Source organism: Bos grunniens, chromosome 20 (assembly GCF_055505025.1).
Source record: "Bos grunniens cultivar Pamir isolate PY7600 chromosome 20, Bosgru_T2T1.0, whole genome shotgun sequence".
In the NCBI taxonomy this organism is placed as follows: Eukaryota; Metazoa; Chordata; class Mammalia; order Artiodactyla; family Bovidae; genus Bos; species Bos grunniens.
This window is the reverse complement of record NC_141184.1, coordinates 29,623,981-29,635,820: the sequence shown is the minus strand read 5'-3', so window position 1 is coordinate 29,635,820 and position 11,840 is coordinate 29,623,981. Positions and strand designations below refer to the sequence as shown.

Genomic DNA, 11,840 nt, shown 5'->3' with positions numbered 1-11,840 from the left:
GGTAGGCAAACAGACAGGGAGGGTTAAGAGAATTATCATATTTTTTTCTGGAATCCATCTACTTCCCCTAACTCCCTTAGCAGATGAGCTTTAAGCTTTGACTATGCCTCATCTTTCTCCTGACCCCCACTCTTGAAGGTTACCTTGACCCCTTAGAACTTGGCTGCAGTATTACAGTATGGAAAATTACTGTTATTGCAGTATCAGTATTACAGTATGGAAAGAAATCTAAATGACTAAAAGCTGAGCTTCTGTTGCTCACAGGAATCAAGTGAGCAACATCTTCAAAATAGAGATGAAGTTCAGTTATTGTCTAGTCTCTAAGTCATGTCTTACCTTGTTCAGTTACAGAAAAGTATGAAAGGTACTTTACTTTTAGTTTGTAAACAAAGATTTGTAGCTACCACTCTGGTACATGGATACCACCTAACTGAGTAGGTGGATTTTCCAGAGATAAAGCAGACACCAGGCTACTGGTGTGGGTGTATGTCTGTGTGTGCTAAATCACTTCAGTCATGTCCGACTCTTTGGGACCCCGTGGGCTGTAGTCCATCAGGCTCCTCTGTCCATGAGATTCTCTAGGCAAGAATACTGGAGTGGGTTGTCATGCCCTCCTTCAAGAGATCTTCCTAACCCAGGGATCAAACCCATGTCTCATGTCTCCTATATTGGTAGGCAGGTTCTTTACCAGTAGCACCTTCCGGGGAGCCCATTGGGGTGGGTACTTGAATTTAATGGATGCTTCTGGATAGAGCAAGTCTCCTTTGTCCCTCTAAACTCATGAAATCTGAATTGCAACAGGAAGTCCTAATTCTTTTCCTTCTCTCCCACCTCCTGAAGGACATGGCTACCTTACAGAAGGTTAACCACAATTTCATTGTATGAATTATCATTACTGTAAAGATGATTATTATATAAACAACTAGAGTTTTGGCGGCTTTGGGAGGAATTTATATTTATTGGGACAATTGTTCTTTGGAAACACTGACCCAGTGGTGTTTTTTGGTAGGAATCAATTGAGTAATTGGGTCAGCAGGCAGAATTTTGCTTTTCAAGTTCTTTTTTCCTTCGTGGAGCATTTGGGTTGATGTTATAGAGAGGAATGTCTCTAAGTTTGAAGCCATCAGTGAATTCCAGCCTCATCTGAATTTATATAAAGGAAAAAGGAAGCCTTTTCTTTTCTGCCAATAAGTATTTATCTCAAATGGATGGGATTGGACTATCCATAAAAAGGAGGAAATGGATGATTTAGTGGTGTGATTGCAGAGCCTGAGTTTAAAGAATTAAGTTTAATTCTAATTCCTGTGATGCGACCTAAGGACAAATAGCCCCACTTTGTTGTGAAATGGGGATGATACAGCCTAGTGTACAGGGCTTCTGTGAGAATTATATTAAGTCATATATATAGTAGTTATTTCTAAAGTGCTACATAAAAGTAAGGCAGTATTATCAGGCAGCTAGGCAAACTTAAAAGGTTTAATAAAACCTATCCTTTACTGACTATAAGAAGACATTTTCTTACCAATGTGCAAACAAGACATTCACTGTTAAAAGTTAAGTTTTTGAGACTAAATGGTTCAGGAAGCAATAAAGATGATCTAATATGTCAAGGGAGTCATTTTGAAAAAGAAATAAGTATTTTATAGACAGAAGTAGGAGACAATCTACTTCTTTTAAAGAACCATATCTATTCATAGCATATTTAGAAAAGTGTTGAATTCAGGAATATTAGACCAGAAAAGTGATCTAAAGAATCAAGGTGTCATTCCATACGAAATGTTTAGTCAAGCAAACCAAGATTAATAATGGGAGATTAAATCATGGCAGTCCTTGAAGGAAGGGTGTGCACAGAGCAGGGTGTGTGTCTTTTTTATTCCCATATTCCTATCACCTTGATCAATGCCTGGCTCACTGTGTGTGAGTGAGTGTGTCTTAGTTGCTCAGTTGTGTCTTACTCTTTGCGACCCCATGGGCTGTAGTCCTCCAGACTCCCCTGTCCCTGGGATTCTCCAGGCAAGAATACTGGAGTGAGTAGCCACTTCCTTCTCCAGGGGGTCTTCCCAACCCAGGGATCAAACCCAGGTCTCCTGCACTGCAGGCAGATTCTTTACCATCTGACCCACCAGAGAAGCCTGCCTGGCCCATTGTAGAGTCTCAGATAATTTTTGCAGAATGAATGTAAAGGCTCATGAATATCACTACATAGGCTTCCCAGGTGGTACAGTTGGTAAAGAATCCACCTGCCAATGCAGGAGATGTGGATTCGATTGCTGGGTTGGGAAGATCCCCTGGAGAAGGAAATGGCTACCCACACCAGTATTCTTGCCTGCAAAATCCCATGGACAGAGGAGCCTGGCAGGGTACAGTCCATGAGGTTGCAAAATAGTTGGACATGACTGAGCATGCGCACACAGTATCACTTTAGGGAAATGCATCAACAAGGCTGAAATTAACATCTGAATTGTTGAAAAAGATACATGCTTGTTTGTTCAGATTTATGAACTAAAGATGTGAGCTAATTATAATGACAAGCTGAGCCCTTTCGGCTTCCTTAATTCTTCTGAATTTTTTACAACTTCAAGACCAGAAAGCTCTTCTTAAATGTCAGTGGTGAGTAGTAAAAAAAACTTAGAACTATAACAAAAAAAAGCAAGTCTTTTACTAGAGAGCTTAATTTCTAAGGTTTGTGATAGCAAATAGGTCAACATTGTTCTATTGTTGGTAGCTGCTGGGGCATTTCTGTTAGAGATGCATAAGGCTAGAAATCCATGAATCAATTCATTAGCAATGCCTACCATGGGCAGTAGACTCAAGGATGGCAGACAAGCACCTCTTACAAGGTTTTTCAACTTGAAGGTTGAATTTAAAAATGATTTAGTTCTCTGACTAGGGATTGAACCATGACAACGAAAGCACTGAGTCCTAACCACTGGACTGCCAAATAATTCCCTATAAATGACTTCCTACCTGCTCTTCTGATAACACACTCAAGATTATTATGGATATGATTGAGGATGAAATGGTTGGATGGCATCACTGATGTGATGGATATGAACTTGGGCAAACTCCAGGAGATGGTGAGGGACAAGGAAGCCTGGTGTGCTGCAGTCCATGGGGTCTGGAAGAGTTGGACATGACTTTGCGACTAAATAACAACATTACTTTGCCAACAAAGGTCCGTCTCGTCAAGGCTATGGTTTTTCCAGTGGTCATGTATGGATGCGAGAGTTGGACTGTGAAGAAAGCTGAGCGCCAAAGAATTGATGCTTTTGAAGTGTGGTGTTGGAGAAGACTCTTGAGAGTCCCTTCGACTACAAGGAGATCCAACCAGTCCATCCTAAAGGAGATCAGTCCTGGGTGTTCTTTGGAAGGAATGATGCTAAAGCTGAAACTCCAATACTTTGGCCACCTCATGTGAAGAGTTGACTCATTGGAAAAGACTGATGCTGGGAGGGATTGGGGACAGGAGGAGAAGGGGACGACAGAGGATGAGATGGTGGGATGGCATCACCGACTCGATGGACGTGAATTTGAATGAACTCCGGGAGATGGTTATGGGCAGGGGAGGCTGGTGTGCTGCGATTCATGGGGTCGCAAAGAGTCGGACATGACTGAGCGACTGAACTGAACTGAACTGAACTGAACAACATAACTGGGGCAGAGATTGGGAGAGATACTGCAAGCTTGACAGAGACTGACTTTAAATGTGGCAGATACATGTAAATGTGCTGACAGATTCACATGTGCTCATCGTTCTACATCTCCCAGCCTCTGTCCAGTGAGTCTGGGGCTATATGATTGAGATGTGAGCAGAAGTAGTCTAAGACAGTATGCCCCGCCCTTAGGAACAGCTCATATGATTACTAGATTGCTCTCTTCCCCACCACATTAGACCTTGGAGGCAGCATGCTCCAGATGATGTAGCTACAAGAGTGAGGCACACATTTTCTAGAGGTGCTGGAGTTTGTCTATTGTGGCAGCTAGAATAAATTACTATAAATATCATTATGGGAAGTAGTTTGCTAAGCCAATGGGTTAGGGCTTAGTCCCACTGAATGTTTGCAGCAATCTGCTTCCTCAGCTGGTTCCTTGAGAAAGCACATTGCCCTTCCTGCCTATGTTACTGTTAGGTCAGGAGATTTTCCTAGATACTGTAGGCTATGCTTGCCTTCGGCTGGCCCAGAGCTGGGGAGGGGTGGGGGTGGCTTGGCTTTAGTCTACCATGCAGACTACTGTACAACATGCATATCCTTCAACAAGTGTATTTCTGACAGCATCATTCCTTTCCATGGTTTTCTGTTTCTCACCGAGTCATCTTTAAACCAAATGTCAATAAACAAAAATGTAAAGAAACAACAAAAGCCTGCTGCTGTGACACTTGTGATCCTCTGTGTTCTGGTGACATGTGAATTTTCCAAACCTAGTTTTCTTCAGGTGGAGAAGGAAATGGCAACCCACTCCAGGATGGAGGAGCCTGGTGGGCTGCTGTCCATAGGGTTACACAGAGTCGGACATGACTGCAGCAACTTAGCATGCATGCATGCACTGGAGAAGGAAATGGCAACCCACTCCAGTATTCTTGCCTGGAGAATCCCAGGGACAGAGGAGCCTGGTGGGCTGCCGTCTATGGGGTCACACAGAGTTGGACACGACTGAAGCGACTTAGCAGCAGCAGCAGCAGTTTCCTTCAGGAAACCTCAGCTGAGATCAATGGCATTGGTTAAACAGCCCTCTCTTTTCTCTCTTTTTCCTGTTATTTTTTCTGATTTCTTATCTCCCGTGATTGACATCCCACTAACTCCTAAACCTCCCCCTGACTTCTCTACCTGGGCAGAAAGAGTTTCTCCATCCTATGAAGATTTTCATATATACCTCTCTGAAGATGTCTCCATGTCACCTTCTTGTAGGTACCCTAATGATGAATTTATGGCAGCCCTTCCTCCTAGACCATGAGCTTCTGGAGAGATGGGAAAAATATATTTGGCTTATTGTTGAATATTCCATAGCACACAGTGGCAGTCCTACTGTATATTGAGCAAATGAATGAATACATGGAAGTTTCCTTTGCAAAGCTATGAATTCAATTCTCCCCATTAAAAAATTATGAAACTGCCTCTGTAGAAATAGGAGGCAGCTTAAAAAAGAATAAGCATGTAAAATATTATACTTCTGAATATGCTAAAAACATTTTATTTACTCATGGTATCAGAATGCTGGAAGGATTTTATTCTTAGTCCCCTCTGGTGTGACTCTTGCTGTTTCTTTTTAAAATCAGAAATCTGTATACAATCGTTTTTATGTGAGTGAAATAAAGGATGGAGATATGGGATGGACAAAAGTATAGAACTGTCTTTTTTAATCTAAAGCAATTTCCATGAAGGTGAACGAGTTTCTTTGTAATACAGTAATTTTATAAGTAATAGTAGAATTCTTGATGTCCCAGCAGTAAGAAGTCTGCAGGACTGTGCCAATGATACATGTCGCTGATTGGGAGAAGCTATTGTTTACAAGCGAATTATCATACAGTAAGTTGGTTTTAGTTAGCTCTCTCAGAGGTTAAAACAGCAGATTTGGAAGGATAAAGTGTGTATCAGTATGTACATTTAAAAGATCTCTGATTACAAACAATAGTTTGAGAGAATTGAAAAAAAAAACAAGTTAGAAAAAAAAACCAGTTTATTAAGTAATATCATATAAATAACTTGTTACAAAAATTGATTTGCAAAAGGCATATTTACTCTTTGTGAGAAATCACTTTTTAAATTGCATTCTTTTTAAATGTATACTTCCAAGAAAATAAAGGAAAAATAAAAGAAGCCGTTTCAAGGAGCGTGTATCTGCCATTTGACTACAACGAATGGTCCCGCCACACTGAGCTAAAAAGGTAATTGTCTCAACCCCATTCTTCTAATACAGAAAAGTTTCTCATGTAATCTGTGAAGTTATGAAAGATCTCCCAAGCTGGAAATGTGGATGAAAGCTGAGCAGTGATTGTTTCCACCAGGTGTTCTCGTTGCCAGAGACACGAGCGACACCGAGAAAACCATATGAACTGAGGACTCCAGGCGGTAAATCTTCGAGGGTGGCATCAGCTTCAATTTATACTTGGGAGTATTTTTAATTAAAAACAATCAATACCAAAAAGCTTTTATTTGGGGGATTTTAAATCACACATCACGGTAGGAGACTGCCAAATTGCCTTAGCTTGATACTACTGAAGACGCCCGTAGCATTTATTATAAATCCTATTCTTACGCAGTTTACTTTCAAAGCAAGGAAAATAATCACAGAATAGTACAGTGGTTTGAAAGCGCTCCTATGTTTCTCCCGAACAGATCATTTTTACGTTTGCTACACAGCGTTCCTCCTGAACGCCTAGTAATTCTATACATATGGATTCCTTAATAAACACTAAACTAATAGATCATAGAAAACTAAAAGCTTATAGTAGGTGCCTCTAGACATATTTACATAAATAGTGTAGTCTTGCAAGAAAGACCAAGATCTCATTATAGTGGAATGCTTTTTCCACAACGCTGGGTCCATGCCTCATTTGTCAAATTAACCCCATTTGAAGAGAAATTTGAGTTTGTGGTCCATGGGTTTTTAAAAAAACGGAATTAAGCAACTTGTAAAAGCTCTTTCGAAATTAATCTAATAACCCAGTGGCTCTTCGGCTAAGTGCCTGGTCCTGTCTGAAATACAGTGGGTAATAGGCTTTGTTTCCATTTGACCTCCTTTCGGCACTTTCATCTGCTGGCTCTGTTGGGCAAACGTTTCCCCCAAATTAAAAACTGAAAATGCATCATAAATAAGGTATTACCAAATGGGGAGGAGATTAAAGATTGTCTCAGCAATGCTTAAATTAAATTGACGATGCAGAGACCATAAACTCCTGGCTTTAAAAATGAACTATTTCTTTATTAACTTTTAACAAGTGTGCGAGTCCAAGGCATTTCTCTGCGTGTTAAATATGGTCAGGGTCTAATATTTTTTAGTAGAGAATTATCCCTTTAGAAAATTGTTCCATAAAGATGCCAAAGGGATATTAAAAATGCTGCAACTGTAAGAATCATTGAACTTTTAGGGAGACCATATTGTAATTTTGTATCCTCTACAAAAGAAAGCTGCTTGTAGTTCATTTTCTGGAAGACCCACACACTAACTCTTAATCTTTCCACTCTTATAGTCTGATAAAGGAGTCTTGTTTGTAGTGTTAATGTAAACACAGTAGACAGCTTAGAGTTTTAATCTCCTGTAATAATTTAAAAAGATTTCGTCTATATAAAAACAAAAAAAGAATAAAATTACACTAAAATGATTCTTTTCAGAGGATACCTTTCAAAATAGTGGAGATCATGACTTTCTAGTGTTTTTCCAAAGTAATTACACTGCTTCAACACTAGTGACTATGACAAAATAATTTGTTGGTTAGTTCAGTTCCTGAGGAAAATGAGTTTAGTTGTACCTGCTTTAAACATTTAGTTTGGGCTCAGGAATTAGCTTTCTCCTTCCTTTCAAACTGCATACTTTTAAAAAAAATGTTCCTCAAGTGTATAAAATTGAGGAATGCCCAATTCGTAGTTTATACATGATTATCGCCAATGAAATAATCATTTCAAGGCAAAGCATTTGATATAAGGTATTGCTCAGCAAATCAAATATCTCAAATCTATGTATTACTTACCTATCTAAATTTAAAAATTACCTAAAGTGAAAGTAATGAAAGCATTCTAAAGTTAATTTGGATCTGTAAAATTTGGCTGCTTCAAAGGTAGAGATTCAACTTATAAGAGCTCTTGTACAACTTTTTGGGAGCTGAAAATGAATATCAAACCAAAATTTTTATACAGAGAATTGAATCAGCAGATTTTATTCCATCTGAAAATGGAGTCAATTTGTATCCAAATTTGTATCCAAACCTTTATGCGTCTGTCTAAACTGTAAAGCTAAGAAAGTTCTTACAAAAACATATATTTTCTGGGTCCAGATCCCCTCTCTCATGGCTCTGCGGAACCATTTTCAATTCTCCTTTTCATTTTTTGATTCAGTTTTTTATTTGGGAATGAAAATTTTCCAGGTCTTTCGGAAGAACATGCCATGAAGTGGAGGGGCTTTAAATTTATGCACAATAGATTAATGTTTTTAAAATTCCAGCTTATTCTAGGGAATATCTCAGTGATTTGAAGAAACTTTCCCTTTTGAATCAGAGGGTGAAAAATAATGTGAGAAGGGCCTCAAAGTCCTTGAAACAACCCACAAAAGCAATCTCCCTATATTTAATGAACTTTAGGTTCTTTGTGATTAAAGCAAATATTAAAACTTTACCTGTCTCCAATCTCCTTCCCTCTTTTTCATGGCAAACAGCTAATACCAGGACAGAGACAATGTGAAAATTGAACTGAAAACTAATGCTTTCTCCAGTAATCATTCATGTCTGACCTGGGTCCTCGACCTGATAGCTTAGGGGAAGGAAGTGCAACCAGCACAGAATGATGAAACTATGGCTCTTTTTTGTTTCCATGATGTCAGACAGCCTTCATTTTAGGAAAACATCATTCAACCTTGACATTTATAGGACCCTAATGCAAAATATTCAGCTCCAGTCTCAATTTATTCTCTTTCTTAGAGATTCACCTCATCATCAGGTTTTGTGGTAAGAGATTTAATAGTTATTTAAATATTTAGTCATTTTAACCTGTTCTTGGTATAACTGTAGAAGATACCTTCCAATCACACCTCAGAAATCCCACTACAGAACTTCTTACTTTCACTTATATGAGGAGAATGTAAATTTTACCCCTAAACTTTGAAGTTGCTGGCATCAACCCGCAGACATTCCAATTACTGCCGAAAGTTCAAAAGGAAGACTTCTGATGATATTTTTCTTTTTACAGGACTATCTCTCTTGATATAATTTATTACATAACATGAAACATGAGGATAGAGAGCTCTTTTTACAGTAAGTTGTGTGATTAAGGTGCTGTTCTATTGCTATAAGTAACTAGTTTTTATTAATTAACTTTACTAAGCTATCTTTTTTTCAACACTTACCTGTGACTATGATATATACTGATTCTTTACAGTGAAGCCTTCCTGTAGTATTTTGTTTGCATTCTTCTCTGTGTGTGTGTGTCTGTGTGTGTATGAAGAACTAGAAAAGAGAACCTTGTAAGCAAGAAACGGTCCAAGCATAAAATACTTGTTAGTATACAGGGAAGTCCATCCATTCAGGAAACACAAGGAATAATACGGTTGTAACAATTTTTCACTCTAATTGGGTAGCCCCCAAAGACTATATATCTCTTATTTTAAAGATGCTGTCTTTACTTCCTGGGTAATACATCTATTTAAAACTTAACAAAACAACAGTGTGTTTCCAAATAGAAAATATGTGTTGATATGACATTATCCCCAAATGGAAATGACACTCAGATTACCTGCAGAAAATTAACATTAACTGAAAATAAATCCCTAAGACTACTAACGGAAGTCAGCATATTCTTAAGTACATATTATATACATATAGAACCTGTTTTTGTTTTTTTTTAAGTTTTCAAAACGATGTTTTTATTACAGTACTTTGGAAATTTCTGATGACTGCACAATGTAAGATTCTAATGACAAAAATCATTAGAACAGCGTATGAAATAAATGATTTGAACCTGCCAAAAGGATTAGTTCAGTTCAGTTGGGTCCTCTGGATAATAACTATGGCGCTAATTGCATAATTAGAGAAATAATGGATTCGATGGATTGTACATTACTTTTCTGTTTGTAGTTTGAGACCATTACTTTATCATTAGTTCAAAGACAAGGATGGCAGTGTTGCCATGGAAATAAAGCTAAAAACAATGAAAAATTTTAATGCTTTTGAAAGTCAACTATCATTTTAGTTACAATCTTAAACACCCTTGTTGTAGGGAATCCAAGTTTTCCTTTTGAGAGCGTCTTCCAAACATATGTAGGTTTTCACCATGATTTCAATATTCATCTATATCACATTATATAAATATATGGATATTTTCGAATGTGAAGGACAGGGTGTCAAGTTCAAGTGTGACTGGCTCTTACCTCCCCATTTAACTCTGAGAGAGGGATCTGAGTTTTATTTAATCTACTTTTACTAATGCAACTTAATTGTGTAAGAAGTATCTGAAGCATATGAGTTATTGTACGTCACACTGCTACTTTCAAGTATATTAGAATAATACTGACAACTACAGACAAGGAGTTAAACTTTGTCTCAGAAAAGTTCCTTCAAGAACTTTTTAAATGATTAGACTTATTTGTAATTAGCCTACTGATGGCTGAAATAATTCCAAGTGATCCATGATACATTTGGTAAACCAAACTTTAAAATATGCTAAATATTTCCTTTGTTAACATCTATTAGCTATTTTTCCTTTCCCTTTATATGATGCAACAGCAAACTTTTGCATGTCTTATGAACCAGGGGCAAGGAGTGAGGTCGTATTAAGATTTTTTTTTTGGTTGTTCTTTTTGAACATTACCATTTAATTGGCATCATTTCCTAAAGAGGAAGGAGAATCTCAAAACACTCGTGGATCTGATGTTTTGAATAATCATTGGTGCCGGAAAAAGATTATGAAGGACAAACAGGATGGGCAAATATCATTTTAAATTCTTTGTGACAGAAACACACACCCATATATAGTTCATCATCTCCTTGTGAGCTGATACACCAGGAACAATGGTTCCTCCCTCATTTCTTCTACTAAAACTGTATTTTTATCATTAAAGCACAATCCCTCATCCCATTAGCATGTGAAATGTACAGAGCAGTCAGCTGACCTCGAGTCAATGCAATGCAGTGTAGTAAGAGACCAGGCCAGTGGAATTGAGCTGTGTTTGACTTGCCCTAAGAGTACAGGGGAAAAGATGACGACCCATCCTCTTCTGCAGCCCAGCGCCTGTTGGGCAGACATGGTTAACAGGATGCACTAAAAAATAAACATTTGCCTCTCAGAAGCTCATAAAAGTGTACTAGAAAAAAGTCTCTAACATTGGATCCACACAGACTGCAGCCATTTACTTTTGGAACGGATAGAACAGAGGACCCTTCACGGAGCAGTGGATAAATAGAAAGAAATAGCCACTTCACATCTTTCAGTGTCGTATTGAAAAATGAAAAAAAAGGCAACATATCATATTAGGAGTCCTTGTCACTGTCCACCCCTCCGTACATATCTGCGAGCTTTTTGAACCGAGGCCCCCAGTCACTAAGGTAATCGTAGTCTTGGTCCCCATCCGTGGTCACGGACTCCAGCGAGCTGAGCGAATCGGCCACTGAGCCGGCGCCCTCGTAGGCGTAGGTGGCCAGGGAGTCGTAGGGCGGGGCGGTGGGGTCCGTGTCATTCTCCTTTAACCTTTGGTTAATGAAATCTCGGACGTCGGTGTTATCACGGGCTGCTGGAGTCCGTCGGGGTAGGAAAAGGGCTTCGGGCACAATGTCCCTGCGCAATTTGCTGTCCTCTATGGCTTCGGGATTTCTCAGGGTGCCGATATCAAAGGCCTGGGTGTCCTCCTCTCCTCCTCCTTCGTCGTTGTAACTGACAATGTTGTCTCTGATGTCCTCTTTGGAAATGATCAAAGGTTCTTTTTTCCGCTGCCGCCTGAGAGCTGCGAACAACACCACTGTTACTGGAAGCAGAAACAAAACAGCAAGGGAAGGGAAAGTTAATTTGCCGCCCAATTAACATCAGGAAGAAACACAAAGTGAAGTTTTCAAAGTTCTCCACGAAACTACTCTTGTTTAAGGTTGCACTTGCCTCCGCACCTGATCAAATCAGGGCCCTCGCCCACTCCCTCAATGGAGT

The 11,840-nt window shown here is 39.0% G+C and overlaps 1 protein-coding gene across 3 annotated transcripts in view; it reads right to left on the bottom strand.

The window, feature by feature from the left end:
• Nucleotides 1–5,658: 5,658 nt before the first annotated feature.
• Nucleotides 5,659–11,840, bottom strand: part of CDH6 (cadherin 6) — a 150,185-nt gene continuing 144,003 nt past the window's right edge. For all 3 annotated transcript variants that reach the window (XM_086362532.1, XM_086362534.1, XM_086362533.1), the window contains one exon: nt 5,659–11,664. In XM_086362532.1, coding sequence (XP_086218658.1) covers nt 11,174–11,664 — 491 coding nt within the window. In that variant the 3' untranslated portion in view covers nt 5,659–11,173. The remainder of the gene's footprint in view (nt 11,665–11,840) is intronic.